The sequence below is a fragment of the Gobio gobio genome, assembly GCF_949357685.1.
Source record: "Gobio gobio genome assembly, chromosome: 9".
NCBI lineage: Eukaryota > Metazoa > Chordata > Actinopteri > Cypriniformes > Gobionidae > Gobio > Gobio gobio.
Window position 1 is genome coordinate 6,751,692 of NC_137115.1, and position 24,051 is coordinate 6,775,742.

The following is a 24,051-nucleotide window of genomic DNA, read 5'->3' on the forward strand; positions in this document are numbered from 1 at the left end:
TTAATTTTAAGCTACATTTGTTTTCTCAAATGCACAGTTACGAGTGCTAATATCACACACAGACAAAATTGCATTATGCTTTTGGAAGTTTGCCTGAAGCTGAGTCAAAGCTTTTAACACCTCATTAAAATCTCATTTTCCATACAATAGAGAATATCACGCTACTGTGTGCACTAGCATGTCTAGCCAATAGATGGAGACATAACCCAATCATTTCATTACGTAATATCCAGACAGCTTGCAGTCTTGTTTTAAAACGATTAAATGCAGATTTGTGTTGTTGCAATAGAAAAGAAAATGCTTGTTATTATATAAATACTTAGTATGTTGAGACTATATATATATATATATATATATATATATATATATATATATATATATATATATATATATATATATATATATATATATATATATATATATATATATTAATGAATACTTGGTTATGATTACATGGGATATGAGCAGGGAACTGGAGGGCGATTGAATTCATTTCTACTAGGATATTTTTTTTAGATATTGGCATTGACTTCGATTAAATTTCTATTTTATATATATATATATATATATATATATATATATATATATATATATATATATATATATATATATATATATATATATAATAAACATTTAATCGAAGTATAGAAAATATCCTAGTAGAAATTAATTCAATCGCCCTCCAGTTCCCTGCTCATGACTATATATCCCATGGCATCATAACCAAGTATTCATTAATTATCCTTATTAGGTCATCCACGCATTAATGTTCCTGTCGTCTGACCGGTCGCACCAGACAAATTAATATTCTCGGCGTGCATTCATTCAGCAATGCTTATCCCGTCTATGCTTGAGCGCACGAAGACCCGCCATGGTCTGCATGCAAATCAATCTGCCCGAGACTGACCAATAAGAGTGTGGGAGATCCTGAGGAGGGCGGTGACGGCGAGCTTACAACCAATCACAGCGGATGTGGCGGAATATTCTAATGAGCAGGGAACACCTCGCTGTACAGCAATGCGAGGGATTCAAAACTGATATCTCCAAATATTGTCCGAGCGCAGCAATATGAGACACAGAGGCTCGTGTTAGGGGGAAAACACTCAATCCAAATGGACGTGTGTCTCTTTGCAACGTGATAGACGTCCACAGCTGTGGCAGAAGCAGGCTGACGCAGATCATATTGAAAGATTGATTGCTTTTGTTCTGCTGGGAAGGGTGAGGAGGCTCCTGGTGGACCTCGGGATTCCTCTGAAGATGGAAGAAGAGCGCGGTCGGATTAAAGAGCGTCTGGAGGCCAGTTTCGCGTGGCTGTGTGAACTGGAGATGCTGAAGCAGCGGCAGGAGAGTCTGGTCCTCGGGGCCCTGTCGCTCGGGGACTCGGTGCCGGGATACCCGGCTTGGGGTGATGTGGGTCCGGCCCGCAGCAGCAGAGAACAGGAGCAGCTCACTTTAAGGCTACAGCTGGTAGGTGATGAGCACGATTCTTTTGGGATTCCCTCCAGTGGTTCACTATGGCTTTATGGAGATGTGGATATTTGTTTGGGAAAGTTTAAAACAGACGAGGAATGTAGTGGCAGACGGTCTGGCCATTGTTATTCTAGTCAAGTGCACTAAAAAAAAAAAAAATTGTCATAGTTTACATTTTTTGGTTCACCAGCGAATTTTCGTTCTTAAAATATTTGTATTATTATTGTTGGTTTATTGGTTTAAAGAACCATTTCCTCTTTAAAGAACTTTTAGTGGAATGCAAATGATTCATGGATGTTAAATGTTCTTAATGAAACAATATGTGCCAATACATTTATGTACTATCTAGGCTACTAGATTATAAATTGCCTTTATTACTGTACAAGTGTGTACATAATATGTACTTTGTGGTGTTACGTAATTGGCACGTGAAAACTGCTGTGTCGATATGGGTTTTATAACACTGATATACCATTATAATGTTATTTAGCAGCAGTTGTGCTGTATAATTAAAAAATATATTTTTTACAGCAAGTGAATGTTTTTGACAGCTGTGATTGATGTGCATATGGTAAAGGGGGCGGGGCATGTAGACATTTAACTATCCATTGTTCGTTTCGCATGGATTTAGCAGTTTATACTCCTAGAAATATAGCTATTCGTTTATTTAACTATATATATATATATATATATATATATATATATATATATATATATATATATATATATATATATATATATATATATATATATATATATATATATATATATATATATATATATATATCAGGCTATATTGTGGTTTAATTATCATTAAGAGTTATGGCTTAAAAATAAAGTCTTACCCTACATTTCGTTGATGAAACTGATATATATATATATATATATACACTACATTTTTCAACTAAACATCGAAATAAATCTAATTAATAAACTAAATTAACAATTTAAACTAAATTACTGATCTAATTATTGATCTAAAGCCCACACTGTCACTGTATGATAATTGAAATGAACTGATGACATCAGCGTATATATATATATATATATATATATATATATATATATATATATATATATATATATATATATATATATATTTTTTTTTTTTTTTTTTTTTACTGTTCTTTGTCTGCATAAGTGGCTGAGGAAACAGTGTGTATCAAAGTTATGTTCATAAACTAACAGAGCCTGTCCTTTCATTGCCTGTCCATCAGTTTGTCTCCAGGGATTCGGACCTCACTCACTCTAACTCAGTTTAGTATAAAGGCCTGTGAAAAGGCGGTGAGAGAAATCAAATAAGCAGCGGTCTCCCTTTCCCCAGAGTTTCTCCCCCTTAGATGGATCAGACAAAAGGCGCATGGAGCGGAATATTAATAAGCCAGACTCGCGCGGGACGGGCGCGTGCGGGTGCGCTCGAGACGCATCACCCAAATGAGCTGTCAGCGGCTCACGCGCTCCGCCTCAGCGACCCCCGGAAGCCATTCTTCAGACTGATGAGAGTTTCCATCAGCAAAGCGGCATTCATTTAGCTCTTCACTCAGGTTCTATCTATCTATCTATCTATCTATCTATCTATCTATCTATCTATCTATCTATCTATCTATCTATCTATCTATCTATCTATCTATCTATCTATCTATCTATCTATCTATCTATCTATCTATCTATCTATCTATCTATCTATCTATCTATCTATCTATCTATCTATCTACTGATTCAAACTGCAGCTGTTAATTAACCAATTATAGAAAGAATCAGATGTGATCTCCTCAGGCTATAGTGAGGATGGAGTGCGGTGCTCACACACTCACATCCCTGTGGGTAACATGTAATTACACATGCACCCTTTAATAATAGAATCAGCAATATAACTGTGAGAAATCTTTACACCTCATCCCAGCTGTTTTATGTAAATCCCTGTGCTTTAAACCAGTTTGCCAAACTACAGATTTATTTGCAGCTCAGTTTTGTGGTTGAGAACCCAGCCGTGTTTGCATTAGCTAGTTTGCACATACAACGTCTGTTCAAACACACTACATCAGCCCTCAAGGCCAAAGTTTCCCTGATGTACTGTTGCGGATGTGTGGACTAGTGCAGTTTAGTGATGTATTTTGGTCTTTAGGACTGTTAGAGTGATGTGTGTATGCTGATGTTGTGGGGGTAGGGTGGTGTGTGTGTGTGTGTGTAGGAGGATGCCGGTTGTGTCGCATTTTGGCACATTAAAGGCAAGACGCTCCCGGCAGCCGGATAATGAGAGTGTACGCATGCAGCCTGGTCTCCCTCAGGTCCTGTCTGTTTCTGTGATAATCAAATAGACTGCTGCCTTCTGCATGCTTTTGTGTGTGAGGCCTTTGAAGGTGAGACACCAGACCAGCTGATCCGTCGCACGACAGTTAATCGTGATCACCAAGGGAACACGAGGAGGTTGATTCATAGACTTCAGAGAGAATAGCTGATATTAGCTCTGAAATCATCTAAACTGGATCATGTTTTCGGTGGGGGGGGATTTGCTTAGGCCTTTGTTCACATCTGGCAGACCTAAAATTGTATTGAATAGGTTTCTGGTCCTCTCTGTCTGTCTTCATCCACTGCTTTTCCTTTCTGTACTCGTCATTTTCTCTCATGCACTTGAGCTTTGACCTCAGGCGCTAAGCCATGTTGCCATGGTTTTATGAGCGATTGAATTATAAGAAAAAGTTCTTATTTTTGGCATGAAGAATGGACAGGTGAATTCAAGCAGTGCGGCAAACCTGCTGATTTCCATGGGAATGGTGTGTTGCAAGAACATAGAAGAAAGCAATGTTCCATCATTTGACTCAAATATCAGAAGATTTTCATCCATTGTCCAATGAGAGTTTCAGAGAGGCAGGTCTGGTTGTGCTTTTTGTGCTCCAATTTGCTGTATTTCCACATCATTTCAAACTGACTATATCTTTCCATACCTTTAAAATGGTTCTCTATAGCAGGGGTTTTTCTTACTATAGTCCCCTTTATCTCGCTCACTGGGAATGTAAGGCAGTATCCTTAACGCAGGACGTAAGCTGCTTACATACATTTATTGTGAAAAAAAAAATTCTTCAAGTTTATACATCCAACATTAATAGCCAATTTAAGTTGGGAAACAATATGTTGTATTTATAATGTCACACTTACTATTTATCAGTTACTACTTAGCAGTTTAAAGGTAAAAATAGATGGATTTTAGGAAGGGTCCCTCATAAAGGTTCATCATATTTGGTGGTCCTTGGCATCATAAAGTTTGAAAACCCTGCTCTATAGGTTCCCTTAAAGGCCTGCTAGATGAAAAATTGGAGAATGTAGAGAATAAAACATTAAAAGGCAAAAGACTTGCTATGATATCATAATTTTTACAGTATCTGTGTTCAAAATGATTCAACTATTACTAAAATGTTTATTAAACAGAAAAAAGGATTAACTTACACAATTAAAGGATTAGTTCAACCAACAAATAAGGACACATGTGTCTGAGACATTAGCATGAGGTGTCCTAAATCGCTCCCCAATACCACTATATATTATTTGACCGGGCAGCCATTTGTTGTGCTGTCAACAACATCGAGTACACTCATTCAGTCCCATAATGCACCTCAAGATGGCCTTCGAGATCCAATTTCCTGCAGAGTTTAGCTCTAACGACTATCAAACACACCTGTTCAACATCTTCAGGATTAATAGAAAGATACAGGCGATTTTGATCAGGGTTTCAGCTAAACTCTGCAGGAAGGCCGGAGTTGCCCAGCAGTGGCGTGGAACTCAGTCACTCCTACTAGCTACTTTGGCGGGTTAAATTTTATATATAATATATATACATTTTTCAATTGTAGTCTTTTAAAGGTCCCGTTTTTCGTGTTTTTTTGAAGCTTTGATTGTGTTTACAGTGTGCAATATAACATGTGTTCATGTTTCGCGTGTAAAAAAACACAGTATTTTTCACACAATTTACTTATCTGTATACTGCTGTTGTCACTGTCCTCAAAACGGCTTGAAAGATTTCCGTTCTATGAAGTCCCTCCTTCAGAAACACGTAACGAGTTCTGATTGTGCCAGCGGTTTTCCGTGTTGTGATTCGACAGCAGTTTAGTGCACGCAGAGCGCATGTTACCGGAAAGGTCACGCCTCTCACCATAACGGGGATGCATGATCTCAATGATCTGTAAGTACAGTGTCCCTGGGAAAGCCAAACAAAGGTGACTTGACTCCGGGATGAAAATAACAGCGTCTCGACAACATGGCGACAAACAAACTATACGAACGCAACCGAACGCAACACTTCCTATTCTCCACGCGGGAGCAGCAAGACCACGCCCCCTTTTTCGCGTGTTCTTGTGGGCGGAGGTTAGTCGACAAACTGCTCTACTGACGTAATTAAAGCAGGAAATACCAGGATGTAGTCCAAACCGGCCGTTCGCTGTAGGCTTTGAAAGGGAACTTCTGTTAAATAAAATATCTCGCTTGGCATTGAACTTTGAGCTTTATAATTTTACAGGTATTATAAATGCTCTAACAGCAACATTACACACTAACTAAAGTTTGAAAAATGGGATCACGAAGAACAGGACCTTTAAAAAAAAAAAGTGCAATGTGTTGTCAAAAATATAGCTTTTTCAATACACAGAATAGACACAAATATCAGCTGCTCTCTCTCTCTCATCTCTCCAACAGGGAGTTGACACACAAACCCGCCTCCCTTCACTCACTCGTTTCATTTGCTCCGGATGAATATTGTCGGTGTTACAGGGCTTGAATTTCGGCGTGGGATTGTGCATATTGCACATCATTTTACTATTTCCTGCAGACTTTGTGCTCACATCCAAAGTGAAAATAGTGAATAGTGAAAATAGTGAATAGTGAAATGCTGTTTCATGCATACAACGTTTTAAGGAGTATTTCTGTGCCAAAAATACTCCTTCCGGTTTCTCAAAAGTTTCGGAAAGTTTTTTTTGAGTATGGGTCTGCGTGACGTCAGCAAGGGTGGAATGCCCTTGTACGGGCCGTACGGGCTCTTCTCGTGCTGTGCTCGGGTTTAGGGAAGTCGTCGGTTGCGAGCTACAGTCACAGGTCTTCACAAAATCAACAATGCCACCAAAGAAGTGTGTTTTTGGGTGTCAGGGCAAGACAACCCTGCACAGCTTTCCAAAGAACCCAGCGTTAATGGGACAGTGGGTGGAGTTTGTTTTTCCGGAGCAGCAACAGAGTTGTGCAAGTGTTTTGTTTGTTCCCTGCATTTCGATGACGATCGTTTTATAAACAAGGCCCATTTCAACTCCAATTTGTAGCTCGTCTAATGCTGAAAGATGGAGCATGAACCAGGCGATGGCATGAACGTGGCATGAACCAGGCGATAAAGGTTCATGGTCGTGCGTTGGAAAGTTGTGAAGTAAGTAAGTAAACTGCTTCAAATGTCTTCATGTTGTTAGCTATCGGCGTGTAAGTGCACCTCAGTAAACAACATGACGTGCAAAACCGTTCAGTTTTCTACTGCTAACGTTAAGTCACATACAATATAGGGCTGTGCAATTAATTGAATTTCGATTTCAATTTTGGCTCCCAACGATCACCAAAATAGTACAATCGAGAAAAAACTATTTTGCCATGTTCTGTTTTGCAAGAACACTCTTATTTTGTCTTGCGTTCTGAATGAAACGCGCACGCGCACATCCGCCTCTCCCGAAGCCACAAACTCTCTCAGGTCGTGACTCGTGTGCATATCATCCGCTGGAATTTAAAAACTCGGCGCGAGTAAAGATGGCAGAAGGAGGGCAGTTACAGCAGCGTTTGGTGAGCAAAAAAGGCAAAACCAACTCCGTTGTCTGGGAACAGTTTGGCTTCGACGAATCAGACGATGAGCAGAAACATGCTACGTGCAAGCTTTGCTACATGGTAGTGGCTGCAACACATTCCCAACGTCATGTGAAATAATCGTGTTACATAATCGTGATTTAAATATTGACCAAAATAATCGTGATTATGATTTTTTCCATAATCGAGCAGCCCTAATACAATAGTCTATAAACCAAATAATGTCCTTATAAACCATGAGTAAACACACACAGATGTTGTAAAACTCGCGCATGACAAGCCACTAAGAAAATATATACAGTTACAGTACATACCACATAAAGATGTAGTCATTGTTGCTGATGCTCCTGTTCAATTCCAGCCTTCTGGATCATATATGTATGGTTGAATATGATCGATAGCCATGGTTTATTCTTTTTCACGTTTTCTTTTCCACGTTTTAAGGATGTCACAGCTTTCAGACGCTATAGCTGCGCGCGCTCGTGGCTCTTTAGCTCCGCCCACACGATACGCCTTCAGCAGCTTGGTTTTTTCGGAAAGACTCTGTACAGCGTATGTTTCTTTTATAAATATGATAAAACTAAAGACTTTTCGGAGATATGAAGGATGCAATACTACTCTATAGGTACTCAAGATTGACATGTGAGATATGAGAAGCAAGAAAAGCTCCACTGCTGTATAAGATGTGCTTTATGTGACTCGCTTTATTAAAGGTACGGTAGGTAATTTCGGAGAGGCTAGCAATAGCAAGCTAGCTTTGAAAGCGTTTGATCCCTCCCTCTTTTCAGAGTGTCTCCAAAGCCACGCCTCCTTCAAAACACATGAACGCACAGTAGAGTCTGCAAAGTGTCATGAGAGACTGCGTTAAATTACCTCATGTCTCAAAGCACATAACATTACAATAACAATGATGTAAAGAACTTACGGTGCTCTGACCTGCTGACTGCTGCAGATTCATTAAGCCGTTGATAGTGTTGACATAGAAAGGCATAAATCTGAGTCTGAGGACGTAAACAGGTCACAGGTTGCCATCTTGTAATTACAGTTTCGAGTCACGACTTGTTGTTTTGGTTCAGGATGAACTGTAAAAGGCGGCTGCTGTTTGTTTGTAGCGCTCAGTGACTGTCTGTAAGACTCTGCATTGCATGAAACGCGCTGATGACGTGTGATGGCTGGGAGGGACTACAAAATTTTCCTCCCGGGTTAGTGACATCACTAACCATGAAATTTACATAAACCCCACCCCTGGGAACACGCTTTAAATGCAAATGAGCTGCTGCTCATGGGGCGGAGCTTAAATAACTCCAGTTAGCAGTTCTGATTACCTCATGCAGACAGACTATGAAACTGTTCTGCCTTTTATTGGACGAACATTTTTTGGTCCTGAGACTTCCACTAACCCTGAAATTTACATAAACCCCACCCCCGGGAAAATGCAACAAAGGCCATGTTGAGAATTTATAGATTATCATGACAGAATATGCTAATCAATGACTTGAAGATAGTTAACTCCACATCAGCTGCATAAATTCAACGGTTTGCCAAAGTAGTCCTGAGCCCATGTGGTGATATCGCTTATAGATGAATGACGATTCTTGATGCAGTGCCGCCTGAGGGATCGGAGATCACGGTTGTTCAGCTTAGGCTTGCGCCCTTGTCCTTTACGCACTGAAATTCCTCCAGATTCCTTGAATCTTTTAATTATGTTATGCACTGTTGAATGTGAAATATCCAAATCTCTTCCTATCTTTCTTTGAGGAACATTGTTTTTAAACATTTCAACAATTTTCTCACGTATTTGTTGGCAAACTGGCGATCCTCGGCCCATCTTTGCTCCTAAAGGATTAGACCTTTCTTGGATGCTGCTTTTGTACCAAATCATAATTACAATCACCTGTTGACATCACCTGTTTCAAATCACATCATTATTTAACCATTTTACCTCATTACTAGCCCTAAATTGCTCCTGTCCCAACTTTTTTTTAAATGTGTTGCAGGTCTGAATGACAGGAAAGGATGCATATTTACAAATGACATGAAGTTGACCAGACAAAACATGAAATATTTTGTGTTCATATTGTCTGCAATGAAATACAAGTCAAAGTAAATTTAGAAATCACTTTTTCCATACTGTCCCAACTTTTTCTGATTTGGGGTTGTATTTTACATCTTGTAAAAAGGGGCAATCAACCACCTCTTTAATATTTAGACCACTTATATTATTGATTGCTATCAGGGTGTGTAGAGAGTTTCAACCAGAATAACAAAAGTGTTAAAGGTCCCGTTTTTCCTGTTTTTTTTAAGCTTTGATTGTGTTTACAGTGTGCAATATAACATGTGTTCATGTTTCACGTGTAAAAAAACATGTACTTATCTGTATACCACTGTTTTCACTGTCCTAAAAACGGCTCGAAGATTTCCTTATTCTATGAAGTCCCTCCTTCAGAAATACGTAAAGAGTTCTGATTGTGCCTGCGGTTCCCGTGTTGTGATTCGACAGCAGCTTAGCGTACGTTGCCCGGAAAGGTCACGCCTCTTACCATAAAGGGGAGATGCATGCGCTCAAAGTACAGCGTCCCTGAAGGCCAAACAAAGGTGATTTGACTCCGGGATGCAAATAACAGCGTCTCGACCGGTCTCGACAACACTTCCTCTTCTCCACGTGGGAGAGCAACAAGACCACGCCCCCTTTTTTGCATATTCTTGTGGGCGGAGGTTAGTCGACAAACTGTTCTACTGACGTCATTAAAGCAGGAAGTACAGGGATGTAGTCCAAACTGGCCGTTCTCTGTAGGCTTTGATAGGGAACTTCTGTTAAATAAAATATCTCGCTTGGCATTGAACTTTGAGCTTTATCATTTTAAAGGTATTATTTATGCTCTTACAGCAACATTACACACTAACTAAAGTTTGAAAAATGGGATCACGAAGAACAGGACCTTGAAAAAAATGGGCTTCCCTACCTTTAAGGCTATTCTATACAAGATATTGACTGGTGTCAAGTAAGGGTGCTTTCACACCTGCCTCATTTAGTTCGGTTTAATCATACTAGAGTTGGTTTTCCCACTCAGGTGCGCACCAAAAGCGGACCAAACAAGCAATCCGAGAGCTCCTTGAAAAGGTGGTCTCGGTACGCTTTCAAACAAACTCTGGGGCGGTTCGTTTGTGGTGAGAACGTGATCCGACCTCTAATAGACCCAACTGCAAAAAGTACTGATCATTTTTGGACTAAACCTGCTGCCATAGTCAGCTGCGCTGTGCCTTATGGGATGAGGAAGTGTTTGTTGACAGTTTGCACTTTAGCATGGCAGCTCGCGGACAAACCAGGAGTAGTGAGGAGGTGCAGAGCCTCATAGAAATTTGGTCTGATGACCATATTAGGTCCCAACTTTCTAGGGCTGTAATCAATCAATGAAAATCTTGGTCGACTGAAGTCCTGAAATTTTCGACAAAAAATGACGTTAGGAAAAAAACGTTAAATGAATTAGCTGCGCACTGTGCGCAGTACTTGGTAGCCTTGTTGTCTGCCTAAATTAATTATAAATAAACATAAACTAGTAGGCTATTTGCTGTATATTAAATCGTTAAATAAATTATTTTATTTTGCACTGAAATGAGTCTGACACACGAGTCTGTCGGCTCTGACATGGTTTCCAAAAATAAAGTACTATGTTGTCAACTAGTGATATCATCACAAGAACTTTTGAGGAATATGCAACATAATTTAGACAATTGTTTTTGTCATATGTATTATAATAACTGACAGACACTATTATTTCAGCCGCTCTGTGCAGCTCGAACATAGGAGCTCAGCTCAGCTTCACGGCTGAGACATGAATAGACTATTAACTTAAAGCTTTTACTCTTAAACACAAAAGGCACGTCCACTTTAATAAAAAAGGAATATGTATTAAACAAGCCAGATCAAGAGCAGAAACGAAATAAAGTGCATAACTGAAAAATAAAGCATAGGCTCAAAACTAATACAAACAGTGGGCACAGCGCATCGGACTCCGAATAAAAAACATTGAAATATGGCAATTCTGATATGTTCATATAGCCTACTCAAAACAGACGGGGCAACCTAACGCAGACAAGTTATCTTACCGTCTTTAGGTGATATGCAAAAGGTTGCTTGCAAAATTTGCATTCGACTTTTTTCCCATTTTCTATTTAAAAAATGCTGCCACACTGCCGATGTCTTTGTTGACATGGTAGAAGAGGACTGACTAGGAAAACGCTCTCACAATTAAATAAATAATATACAGCAAAGTAGCCTACTTCAATCTGTCTCTCTTCTCCAGTGGGTTGGGCTAATCCAAAAGAAGTGGAAACAATGGGGGTGTTCTGAAGACAGACTGTTACCTGTGAAACAGGGGTGCTCTGAAAACACCCCCATTAGCAATTAGTGCTTTCCACCAGATGAAATGAACGTGGCAAAACTGATTAAATGAACGCGGCAAAAAATCAACCAATCAGAATTTTGGTCGAGCCAGAACGTATATCGACTAATAATCGACTAATCGACTGGGAGATTACAGCCCTACAACTTTCGAAAACTCACGCCGTTTGCAGTGCATTAGAACGTTGTTTTCAAGCCGCATCCGCGCTTCATTATAGAAATGTATTGTTTGCATATTGTGGTGTATACAATCAATGTAATAGATTATGGCCAGGGACAAAACCAGCCCGTGCAGTCGCAGTTTAGGAAATACGCCATGGCCAATGAGTGATGTGGATGTTGTCATGTGACTGCATTTTGGTTCGTTTCAACTGGTTCGGACCAAAGCAATCAGTGTGGTGTGAAAAGGAACCAAAAAAGCTGAAAAATGCTACAATGTATAATTGTTTGCCCTTGGTTCGGACCAAATGAACCAAACTAGAGATGTGAAAGCACCCTAAGTTTCACTCATACTCATGTCTCCACTTTAAAATAAAATATCATACCTTCATATGAGTGTAACCAGTATAACACTGGCAAGCCTCCATGTTATATATTAAAAAAGTTATTCCAAACATATCTTAACCTTGTGCATTAGTCTGTCTCAACCTGAATTGTTGGCAGTCCACTGAAAATTTGTTTTATTAGCTTTGAAAAATCTCTCCAGTCTGTTTCTCACATCTGTCTTGGATCTGTATACCTAAACATTGGTTGTCATCATTATACCCTTTATTATGGGGGGGAAATAGAGAACCGACAGAACACTGAAAGTGGTTGAAATAATGACCCGAGTCAAACCACCTTTGCGTCATAGGCCAGCAAAATATAACAAGAAACCAAAAATACTCTCTGAGCGGTGATTCAGGCCAGGTGGGGAACATACTGTAGGGACAAACTAAACCATGAACAAAACTCAAATAAAACCCAGACCCAGACTGCATTAAAAACAGGTTCACTTGCAACACGGTGCCAACCACAATGTGTTTTGATTTACTGTCGAGAGAACTAGGTCCAGAAACCAAACCAGAACCACAGGATTAAAAAATAGCATACTCAACAGTATCTGTCCTGTCTTTGGTAAATTATTGATGTTCTGGGTTTGGTGCATGTGCCATTTGCTTACATAACTACTGCCAGTGGTGCACACGAGCACACTCTACACTGGTGACATGCACACAAACACATGTGCTTGAAGCTTTCAGTCCAAGCCATCTTACATCCGTCTATTGTCATGCAAATACTGTTTGATTATTCTAATGTAGATGCACAATACATCGTTACTATTTTCTTTTATACAAGAGACCTTGTATAGGGCTGTAATATAACGGACATTTTAAATTATTTAAGATTTAACAGTGCTTTATGCAGGGTGAGGGTGAGTAATGGCAATCTAGGGCACAGATTAATATGGAAAAAATGCACAAGAAATGTCCTATATGCTGTCCTCTTAGATATTTATGTATGTGCTTTTATGCCATTGGACTATTGCATTCCTGTAACTCCCAGTGTCAAGGTTATAGGTTTGATTCTCAGGAAATGCATGAACTGATGTTCTGTTATACCCCTCAGAACCGACTCCAGGGCGCCCCCAGTCTGCTGATGCTGGCCCTGCAACAGCAGCTCAGTGAGTTGAGGGTGGATTCAGGACTCGCATGTGAGCAGAATACAGAGGAGGATTTGGACAGTCCCAGCGCATCAAGCTCAGGTACTCCGTGACTCATGAATCATTTATTCCAGATAGTGTTCTGCAAAATTGCACACTTGTTGTGGATATATATACTATAATGCACAAAAATGTTGGTCAATAGATACTTATATACTCACCTAAAGGATTATTAGGAACACCATACTAATACTGTGTTTGACCCCCTTTCGCCTTCAGAACTGCCTTAATTCTACATGGCATTGATTCAACAAGGTGCTGAACGCATTCTTTAGAAATGTTGGCCCATATTGATAGGATAGCATCTTGCAGTTGATGGAGATTTGTGGGATGCACATCCAGGGCACGAAGCTTCCGTTCCACCACATCCCAAAGATGCTCTATTGGGTTGAGATCTGGTGACTGTGGGGGCCATTTTAGTACAGTGAACTCATTGTCATGTTCAAGAAACCAATTTGAAATGATTTGAGCTTTGTGACATGGTGCATTATCCTGCTGGAAGTAGCCATCAGAGGATGGGGACATGGTGGTCATAAAGGGATGGACATGGTCAGAAACAATGCTCAGGTAGGCCGTGGCATTTAAACTATGCCCAAGTGGCACTAAGGGACCTAAAGTGTGCCAGGAAAACATCCCCCACACCATTACACCACCACCACCAGCCTGCACAGTGGTAACAAGGCATGATGGATCCATGTTCTCATTCTGTTTACGCCAAATTCTGACTCTACCATCTGAATGTCTCAACAGAAATCGAGACTCATCAGACCAGGCAACATTTTTCCAGTCTTCAACTGTCCAATTGTGTTGAGCTTGTGCAAATTGTAGCCTCTTTTTCCTATTTGTAGTGGAGATGAGTGGTACCTGGTGGGGTCTTCTGCTGTTGTAGCCCATCCGCCTCAAGGTTGTGCGTGTTGTGGCTTCACAAATGCTTTGCTGCATACCTTGATTGTAACGAGTGGTTATTTCAGTCAAAGTTGCTCTTATATCAGCTTGAATCAGTCGGCCCATTCTCCTCTGACCTCTAGCATCAACAAGGCATTTTCGCCCACAGGACTGCCGCATACTGGATGTTTTTCCCTTTTCACACCATTCTTTGTAAACCCTAGAAATGGTTGTGTGTGAAAATCCCAGTAACTGAGCAGGGGTGCGTTTCCCGTACAACGACGTAACTCACTTCTTAACTACCATAGTACGATGCATCGTTGAAGAAATCAACTAGCTAGTCACGACTGTTTCCCGAAACCGTATTGTCGCAAATCTGTCGTTCAACCACGTTGGTTAATGATGTCGCGCAGGTGGTGGAGTAATAAATGCTTTTAATTAATTATTTTGAGATCGAATTCATGCTAGATTTTTTGCTACACATTATGGATATGGCACCTGAGGAATAATTCAAATATTTCTCAGTTATTTTGCTTTATTTCCAGATTCAAATAGGCTCTTTTTTACGTACTAGAGCACGTCCGCACATGCGCACTCTTCAAAAACGGTGCTTTAAATCTCTTGACAAACTAAAAGACATTAATGACATTTGTATGTATTCTAAATAAAAGATATAGGTTGTACTGAATGTCAGCTTGCTTATTTTGCTCAAGATAAGGATTTATTAAGTCCACATATCATGCAAACAAGAGCTGTCGTTGCAACCACACAAGTTTGCGACGCTGTTTGCGAATGTTCGTTCGAACGAAGGTTTCGGGAAACACTGACTGGTTGAACTATGTTGATAACGACGGAACTTGCAACCATAGTTGGCCAACGATGCTTTTGGGAAACGCACCCCAGATTGTGAAATACTCAGACTGGCCCGTCTGGCACCAACAACCATGCCACGCTCAAAATTGCTTAAATCACCTTTCTTTCCCATTCTGACATTCAGTTTGGAGTTCAGGAGATTGTCTTGACCAGGACCACACCCCTAAATGCATTGAAGCAACTGCCATGTGATTGGTTGATTAGATAATTGCATTAATGAGAAATTGAACAGGTGTTCCTAATAATCCTTTAGGTGAGTGTATGTTTTTTGTTATAGTTAATGTTATAACAGATGAGATGGCCAATATTAAATATATAGGCTGCTATATTTTGTTTTGTGTTCCTAAAGCTCTAACCTTGATGCTTCAACAGAACTGAACAGAACTGTTTGTAGCTTGAATCATTTTGTAACCTGGTGCAGAAAAAGAGTAATCCAAGCTTCTGCTTCTGACAGGCCCAGGGTGGCCATTGGGAGAATAAATTGGGCCAATATTGTACCACTTCGACATAAATGCAGCTTCACACGGGACGCAGAAAGCACAAGTCTCTAGTTAATTTTCAATAAGAGACCAACAGAATCTGCAAATTGCAGGCGGTTCTAGTAGCAGTGAAGATGGAGTGCAATCCTGTCGCTTGCACATTCACAGCTCTTTGTACACTCACAGAAAACAAGGCTGTCATTGGGGCGGTACCCTTTCAAAGGGTACATCTTTGTACCAAAATAGTGCATATTAGTACATAAATGGTATTACATTATATTCATATTAGAACCTGTCCCAGTGACAACGTTTATAGTGAGTGATGTGAGTGACGTGTAGCCAAGTATGGTGCACACACCGTGAACACACACCCAGAGCAGTGGTCGGCCATTTGTGATGCGGCACCCGGGGAGCAGTTGGGGGTTAGGTGCCTTGCTCAAGGGCAATGAGAGTGGAAGAGAGCGCTGTTCATTCACTCCCCCCAACTACATTTCCTGCCGGTATTGAGACTCTAACCTGAGACCTTCAGGTCACAAGTCCAACTCTCTAAACCATTAGGCCACACCTAATAACGTAAATATTATTATTTGGCGGATATTGCGCACACAGTAAGGTGAGCCACAAGATATAATAACGGGGGGGGGGGGGGGGTTAATTATCTGTCAATGTTTTTAAAAACTCAGTAAATGACCAAATTTTTGTGAGGGAATCAATCCCTTCATTGCAAATAATAATTTAAAAAAATCATCAAGACAATATCAAGGTTTTTATACAGGGATGTAACATGACATTTTATAGATAGGCATAGTCTAATCCATATTGCTGTGTTGTCTGATATTAAGTTTAATTGACTTTTGAATGTGTATGTGCATTATTTTTGCATATCATATCATCACTGTGATATCAAGAGATAATCAGTGTTATTCACTTCACCTGTCTTCATAATGTTATGCCTGATCGGTGTGTATATATTTGTGAGTGTGTGTGTTAATAAGTTTGAATGTAATGCAAACATAGTTTAGTATGTTATTTGTTCTTTATATTCCTGCTGAAACATGAGTAAAAAAAAGGGTGTCTTGTGGGGGCCAATCTCTGGCTGATATTGACCAATTACCTCTTCCGATATGGTCACAGATATACAGTATTGCGCACACCTAGTTATCTTTAATAGTGAGATGTATTGTTACATACACTCAGATGTTGTGAATAGTAGAATGAAAGCTAATAATATTGAAAATAAGATTTCAATTTATCTTGATCCCTCAGGGTTTTATGAGCAAAGTGAAAGTCTGTCTCCTCCACTGCGTTCCTGTTCCTCTCCAAACCTCACTGCCTCCTGTCACAGGCCCAGATCTCTGGGTGAGTGTTTCCTTTTATCACTTTTCTCGCCCACTTTTTTGCTTATTCCATCTTGTACTCTCAGTACTATGAATAACCCTGTGGACCTATGAGTATGTTGTGGTTTGAACTAGGGGTTTTCAAATTGATGCCGATAGACCCTGCAAGGTGGGTCAAAACAACTTGTGGTCTTGATAATAGGGATGCACGAAATGAAAATTCTTGGCTGAAGCCGAAGCCGAATAATAATAAAACACTTGGCCGAAGAAGGCCGAAGCCGAATACCGAACGCGTTTTTTTTATATTTTTTTCCATGTATTTTGACATTTTTTCACCATTGCATAAATTAGCTTTTTTACTATTTTGTCTTGCTTTTAAAATAAATTACAAAACTACAATTTAAAAATATTTATTTAACATTGAACTTTTTAGCATTATGTTTTGCATTTTTAGCATAGACATTATACAAACAAAGCACAATATAACTTAAAATGAAAAAAATAAAAAAAGTAAAAAACATATTTATATTTGGCCATATATTTATATTTGGCCATCTTATCTTATATTTGGCCTATTATGCCTACAGGGATCATAATCAAATTGTGTTTGTTTGTTCATGAGAGGTTTTGCAAGTCTGTATAACTCAGCACTAGGGGTGGGAGAAAAGGTTGATGCATCGATGCATCACGATTCGTTATCTAACGATTCAGAATCGATTCTGTGTTCACTTCAAACTGCCACTTCACCACTGTGCGCGCGCGATCACTGACCAAACAGAAAAACCTGTTGATAGACGAACGTTCGTATGCTGACCGTTCGCAAAGCCCCACTCCTTTAGTTACTGTTGCTATGTCCGACACGCCATGGGCCTCTCACGCCACATACACATGTTCTCACGTAGAGAAAATACATCGCGGAGCAAAGAGGATACTGACAACACGCCGACAGACAGGAGAGAGCAAGTTACTTTTGATATGAAACAAAGTCTCAACTTTAAAATGTTGTCATTTTTAAAGAAATGTAAACCACAAATGGCGTTTTGTGTGGCTCTTTAATGTGTCGTGATCGCTGTAGCGCCTCAGTTAAAGCTGCTTGTGAAACGATCATCTCTTCCTTCTAGTTAATTGATAAGCATCAAATAAAAGAACACTAAAAGAAATGTTGTTTCAACCACGGAAAGATGTCAGTTAACACCGTTTTTTAAGTAAACTTTTTTTGGTTTAAAGACTTTTTTTTTTGTTAAAATGTTCTAAAGAAACTGAAAAATAGTCACACTTAGTTGTAAATGGAGAACTGTTTATTCTTAATGATTGTTCTTGGCAATTGTATGGCTTACCATGTTTCATTCAGAGCTTGTTAATCCTGAATATAACTTTGTTAATAAAATAAAAGCATTGAAAGAAATCTTGAAATTTTGAAAAAAAAAGTGCAGAAAGTGCTTTTTTCAGCCGAATAATTTTGGTTGCCGAACATTCGGTGCATCCCTACTTGATAATATATTTATTACCTTTTACCCGCAAGTGTCTGCAATAAAATATAGGTATAGCTGGCATTGAAGAAGAGAGTCCTTTGCAAGGGGATCATTATACTTCAGAAAGTTTGAAAACCCCTGGTGTTAGGAACTAGTTTTATTTCTCATAAAATCATTTTTATTTCTCACATGCTGACAGATGCCTACATGCTGGATTGGGAGGGTCATATGGAGCCCACAGTACATGCCACCATCCCTCGCTCATTTTCTGCCCCTTACCCCCCACTGGAGGGTATTGCAGAGGGAATAGAGGATGAAGAAGAAGATGAAGAGAGCCCTCGGTGGGTTACAGATCTGATGGCTGATAGGAATGAAAGCTTTACGCCTGAGATGAGCTTCACTTCTGATGTTGAGGCCGATCCTACAGTGAAGATAGATGATGGCCCAACCGAAGAGGACATCCAGCAGGCTATGCGTGTGGAGACGTACATCCTGGGACTCCTGCAGAGGCGACACTTCAGATCTAGAGCAGGACTCGACTGTGAGCCCGATCGGTGGCGAGACTTACACACATGCCCTCCTGGTTACCTTTCACTTGACCAGTCGGAATGGCAGGAATGGACACCGCTCTCAGAGGAAGAGAATGAGGGCGTGACCCGAGACAGATATTACATGAACCTTCCCAATGCTCAGATTGGACCAACTTCCCTAAGCAGCGAGGAGCCAGAATCCTCCTTGGAAATGGATCAGCACGGAGTTAAAGAAGTTTACGACAGCAGCAGCGACTCCCCTCGTCATCAACCGGTTTACAAAGAACGCCGCCCTACAATGTCAGATACCATGAAACCACACATTCACACCTGTTGCAATCACACCTGCGTACCTAAGTCGTCAACTCCCGAGTCCCGTGAGCAACACCAGCCCATCCCATCTCAAAAGGTGGCTCTTCTTCGGTCCCTAACCAGAAGGGTTCCAGAGGAAAGGTGGACAACTTCGGGAGAGAGACAAAACAAGTCGACCTGCCGTTCTCGGTCAGAGGACAGTTGCGTCTCTCAAGGATGGGCCGCCCAACCGGAGCACAAATATTATACTGTGGGACGGGACATCCACAGGCATCATAGTGATGAATTTTACCCATCCAGTCAGCGACTCTGGTCCTCCTCAGCAGATCTCAGTCAAGAAGAGGACGAGGGGGTATTCAGAGAGGATGTGCATGAAAAGGATTTACCGGTCAAACACACTAGGGTTCAGTTTGTGAAGCAGGACCAGAGGTTGCAAGAAGCTAATACTGCGCCGCCCGATGGTTCTGACTCCAGTCTGAGTGAGACGTTCTCTCCAGGGACCAGTTCAGTGTCCAGTGACTCGGATGAGAGCGGAGGGCTGGTCTGGCCTCAACAACTTCCTCCTCGTTTGCCCCCTTCCTCCTCCTCTTCCTCACAGAATCCCTCCAATGCAGCTGTCAAGATTAAAGCCTCGCATGCGCTCAAAAAGAAGATCATGCGTTTTCGTTCAGGCTCCCTCAAACTCATGACCACTGTATGAGTCTGGTTATGAACATCTCTGCCAATTTCTCCACTGAATTCATTTGAAATCTTCACTCAATCTGCTTGTTAACTTGTGACATATTGAATGCTGTTTCCGGGTCAAAGCCTCTACACAGTTTCAAGTAAGAATGCTAACTCATTTATGAACATTATTCATTCAAACTTTTAAAAACTCACGGTGCTCATGGTGTCCTATGGCGCTTTTCCACTGCATGGTATAGCTCAATACAGCTCCCTTAAATAGTCCAACCTCGGTTGAGGTTCCCAAGAATGCCGTACTAATAATAAAATGTGAGGTGTAAACACTGCATAGCACCGATTGGTCAGAGAGAATTGTCACTACCAGCTACCGCTGCAGTCATTACCATTTTCGAGCTTTTGTGACAGTGATATTCAGTAGCGATTGAGACCCCATTGCTAAATGCAAGATTAGCTTACCCTTGTGCGCCGTCGAGCAAACAAATTGATTTTGCCGTCTGCGTTTTGCTGTACGAGTTCCCAGTCTATTGTTTTTTATCAGTATTTTGTTTTGCTGCCATCAGCCTCCTTTGAAACAAACTTCTTCATCTTGCAGTTAAAGGGGTGATGAATTGAAAAAAATCAACTTTCCTTTGAGCCTTTGGTATATAAAAGTTAATCGTGATATAAGAATATCCTGTACGTTTCAGAGCTGAAAACGTCCTTGTTAGTCAAAGAGAAGCTTTTATAGACACCAGGCCCAGAAAATGAGAGATCTCAGAATATGTCGACCTCTGATGTAGTAGGACGCAGAAGAACCGCCTCAAGCCCACCCACCGACTCGTGGAGCTCTACTGAGCAGCTCACGTGCATAAGACATTGTGTTTGTTCGCTTCATTTCACCGCGGAATCGATTGTAAACAAGATCCCGATCGAGACTGATTTGCAGACATATTGAGATTAAAACACAATGCTGTGCCTTCTATATTGGATCCAACAGGAACGGTGCAACACACTTATGTGAGTAAAACATTTTTTATATATATTTATACTCGGACTTGTAACGCCAGCTCGCAAAGCCCAAAGTCCCGGTTGCGTGTGTTTTTCAGGCGGGCTATAGTGAAATAACATTAATTTCTTGCGGCGTGTGTGTGTGTGTGTGTGTGTGTATGGTTCGCGGTTATATTCACTGATGATCGGGCGAAATGATACAGAAATAACATTTCAATCAACGCGGGTGGATGAGAGATGAATCAGTGTGTTTGTTTGATAAAGACATTTTGCGAGTCCTGTGAGCATTTCCCAAGACGCTTTCAAAACAATTCCTCACATGTACTGACAGGGAAGCAGAAACTCATTAAATATGTAAATCTTATCCAATCCTAGCCGTGGGCGTTTACTTCCAAGTCTTCAGTGCGGCACGCCCATCAAAACCGAGCGTTTTTCAGAGAGCCTTAAAACCAAGGCAGAAAATAGCCTATTACTTTTTCATTATGATGTTTCTGAATGTAAAAACCACACAAACGTCATAAGTTGACCTCAGACAACAGTATACAATTTAAAAAAAAAGCCAGTTCATGAAACCTTTAAAAACATCAACATGCCGAGAAGTAGAGGCGGCACAACTAAAATGATCATTCTATAATCCCACCCACTTTGAAACGGTACTAACTGCAGTGGAAAAGCACCTCTAGACACCAATATTTAAATGATTCAGAATATGATAAGGTTAGCATCATGATTTTTCAGTAGTTCTACAGCATAGCGTGACTGTATATTGGCACAGTTGCTTTTGAGATCCGTTTGGACGTGCTGTCTGACTTAACCGGATTACAACTAACTCCCCTCTTTGTTTCCAGTTGTATCTTGTTTTCTTGACCTTCACTTCTGGGATTCTTGTATCTTTCTTCTTGTTAATAAAAGAGACGCAGCTAAAAGATACAAAGCACAGCAAACCCATTAAAACATCATATCAGATGTGTCCAAAAGGAACACATTGTACTTGGAAGAAAAACTGTTTGGTGACCAACATTCATCAACATATTTGTTCCACATGAGAAAGAAAATAGTATCCCTTTAAAAAGACTATGGGTCTTTAATGTTTGTAAATCACTTTCCTCAGCATCAAGTTCTCAGGCATGCCCCTAAATCTCTTTCTTTCATTGCTATAGCTATATTTTAGCTTAATCCATTTGAAGTTATGTTTTTCTTGATTATTGACAAGACAGTGAAATAGAGGCAGGAGAGAAGTAACCAGGAAGGATCACGAGCCAGGTCTCAAAATGAAGAGTGCAGGCCCACAATTCTGACTTAAAGCCATTTTAACCCTTACACTGCTGATGATAATGATGATGTCTCTTTCTCCATTGTGAAAAGCTGAATGAGAATATTTTGCCTTGGAATATTTTAACGAGCAAACTGCAGGATGAAGAGAGATATGTGCTCGCCTGAAATTGATTCTCATTAGCTTAGCATTTTAAAGAGGGCAATTTTCACGGCTCATCTCACACACATATGACAGGATGTGCCTGGGGTTATGGAGGCATCCCTATCAGTACTACGTACCACTTTGCCTGCCATGTCTCAGGTGTTGTGTCTAGTTTGCACAGTACGGTAACCATTCGTGAGAATGAAGTTTACTTGATACATATTTTGTAGCATGTTTGTTAAAACGCATTTGTAGTGTACTGCAGATTTTTCAACATTTATAGTGACTAATTAGTACTTTATGAAGTTTGATATCACATAGCTTCTTTATTGGCGCCACCTAGTGCATTGGAGGACTGAAATATTTCATCGTCTTGCTGCTACACGGCCAAACGCCCTTACCTGTGATGTACAGTGGAAATACACTCCAGTGAGGAGTGTGTGCTAAAATATGCCTTGCCTAAACGTAATAGTTCACCATCTTTGATCTCATGCCTGCAGTGTATTTTTAAGATTTTCATGTAGTCTTTGAAAATGTTCCTTCTCATTGCATGTTGTTAATAAACTCTTATTTATTCATCAGCCGTCGTCTCAAACTCGTCCATGGGTATGTTTTGAAATAATAAAGCTAAAGTATTTTTATGTCAGCTACATATATAGGGACCTGCGTTGTACCAATGCATACCAGAAAAAAATGTATCATCTCCAGATGGGTGTTTAAAAATATATCTTTATTTCATATTTTCAATATTTATACATAATGGTTAAACAAGACGCAAAAAGCAGATTATATGTACAAAATACAAAGTCACACAAACTCAGAATTGCAATACACCTCATATAATACACAAACAGGAGAGCAGGAGATGTTATATGGGATATGAATTCTGTTCATTGCTCAACTTTCTGTATTGTTCTCAGTTGCCATGGAGTGCTGTTATATTTAGCTTCCTAGTTAGAAATGTTGCTAACCCATATCCAGACAAAATATTGCTATTTGAAATGTTTTAACAAAGGCTTTTTGAATCACTTTTACCAAGTCACAGGCTTTTCCAACCTTTTTTGTGTCCCATGACAAGCCTAGCCCCACAAATGTTGACTAAATATCACAATTTATGTGGATGTTTTAACTTCTGTATGATGCTTTATGATATCCACTATAAAAGGCAATACTTTACATGGTAAAAACTACCTATTTCTTGAAAGTTTGGGCAGAATTTATTTAATGTGCGTCTCAATAATCTCCCTAGTTCAGTAGTCAGGGCACTGATCAGGGAGTCGGCCACAAACTAGCTACTAGGAAACTAGCTGATTGAGACGCACCCTTGGTCAGCTGCACGTGATGTTCATTCTAGAAAGCATTTGATTGGACACAAATCTGTGCACTACATTGAAACATCAATATATTTAGTCCCATGTTTTTTAGAAGACAAAAAAAGTTCAAAAGTGGACTTTTGGTAATACACTAACATATGGCCTCAAAGACAAAAGCCACAACACTAATGTTTGTAATCATGTGATGGTTGGGAATCGCAGTATTACCTGGGGCACGTTCAACGCTCAAACCGGTGCGCAACGTTTTGCTACGGTTTTCGGTTGAACGTCATGTTTCCTGGAAACGGTGCGCACCGGTGTGCAACGGGTTTGAGATGCGTTTTTTCTCGTTTGGTGGGTGTGTC

General features: G+C 40.1%; 1 protein-coding gene across 2 annotated transcripts; it reads left to right on the forward strand.

The window, feature by feature from the left end:
* Positions 1-972: 972 nt before the first annotated feature.
* dact3b (dishevelled-binding antagonist of beta-catenin 3b) lies at positions 973-22,953 on the forward strand. Of its 2 annotated transcripts, XR_013817144.1 has the most exons (5): positions 973-1,467; positions 13,304-13,439; positions 16,901-16,993; positions 18,643-20,832; positions 21,554-22,953. XR_013817144.1 is itself a non-coding variant. In XM_079824842.1 (4 exons), exons 1-4 carry the CDS (start codon positions 1,258-1,260, stop codon positions 19,983-19,985), a joined length of 1,782 nt encoding a protein of 593 aa, XP_079680968.1. In that variant the 5' UTR covers positions 983-1,257; the 3' UTR covers positions 19,986-22,953. The 2 variants fall into 2 exon arrangements, 1 of the variants encoding a protein (XP_079680968.1); XM_079824842.1 differs by having other exon boundaries at positions 983-1,467; positions 18,643-22,953.
* Positions 22,954-24,051: the final 1,098 nt, after the last annotated feature.

Coding starts and splice junctions, on each gene's coding strand:
- dact3b (XM_079824842.1), top strand. CDS start 1,258: ATGGAAGAAGAGCGCGGTCGGATTAAAGAGCGTCTGGAGGCCAGTTTC. Junction 13,440..16,900: donor TCCCAGCGCATCAAGCTCAG/GTACTCCGTGAC, acceptor TTGATCCCTCAG/GGTTTTATGAGCAAAGTGAA. Junction 16,994..18,642: donor TCACAGGCCCAGATCTCTGG/GTGAGTGTTTCC, acceptor ACATGCTGACAG/ATGCCTACATGCTGGATTGG.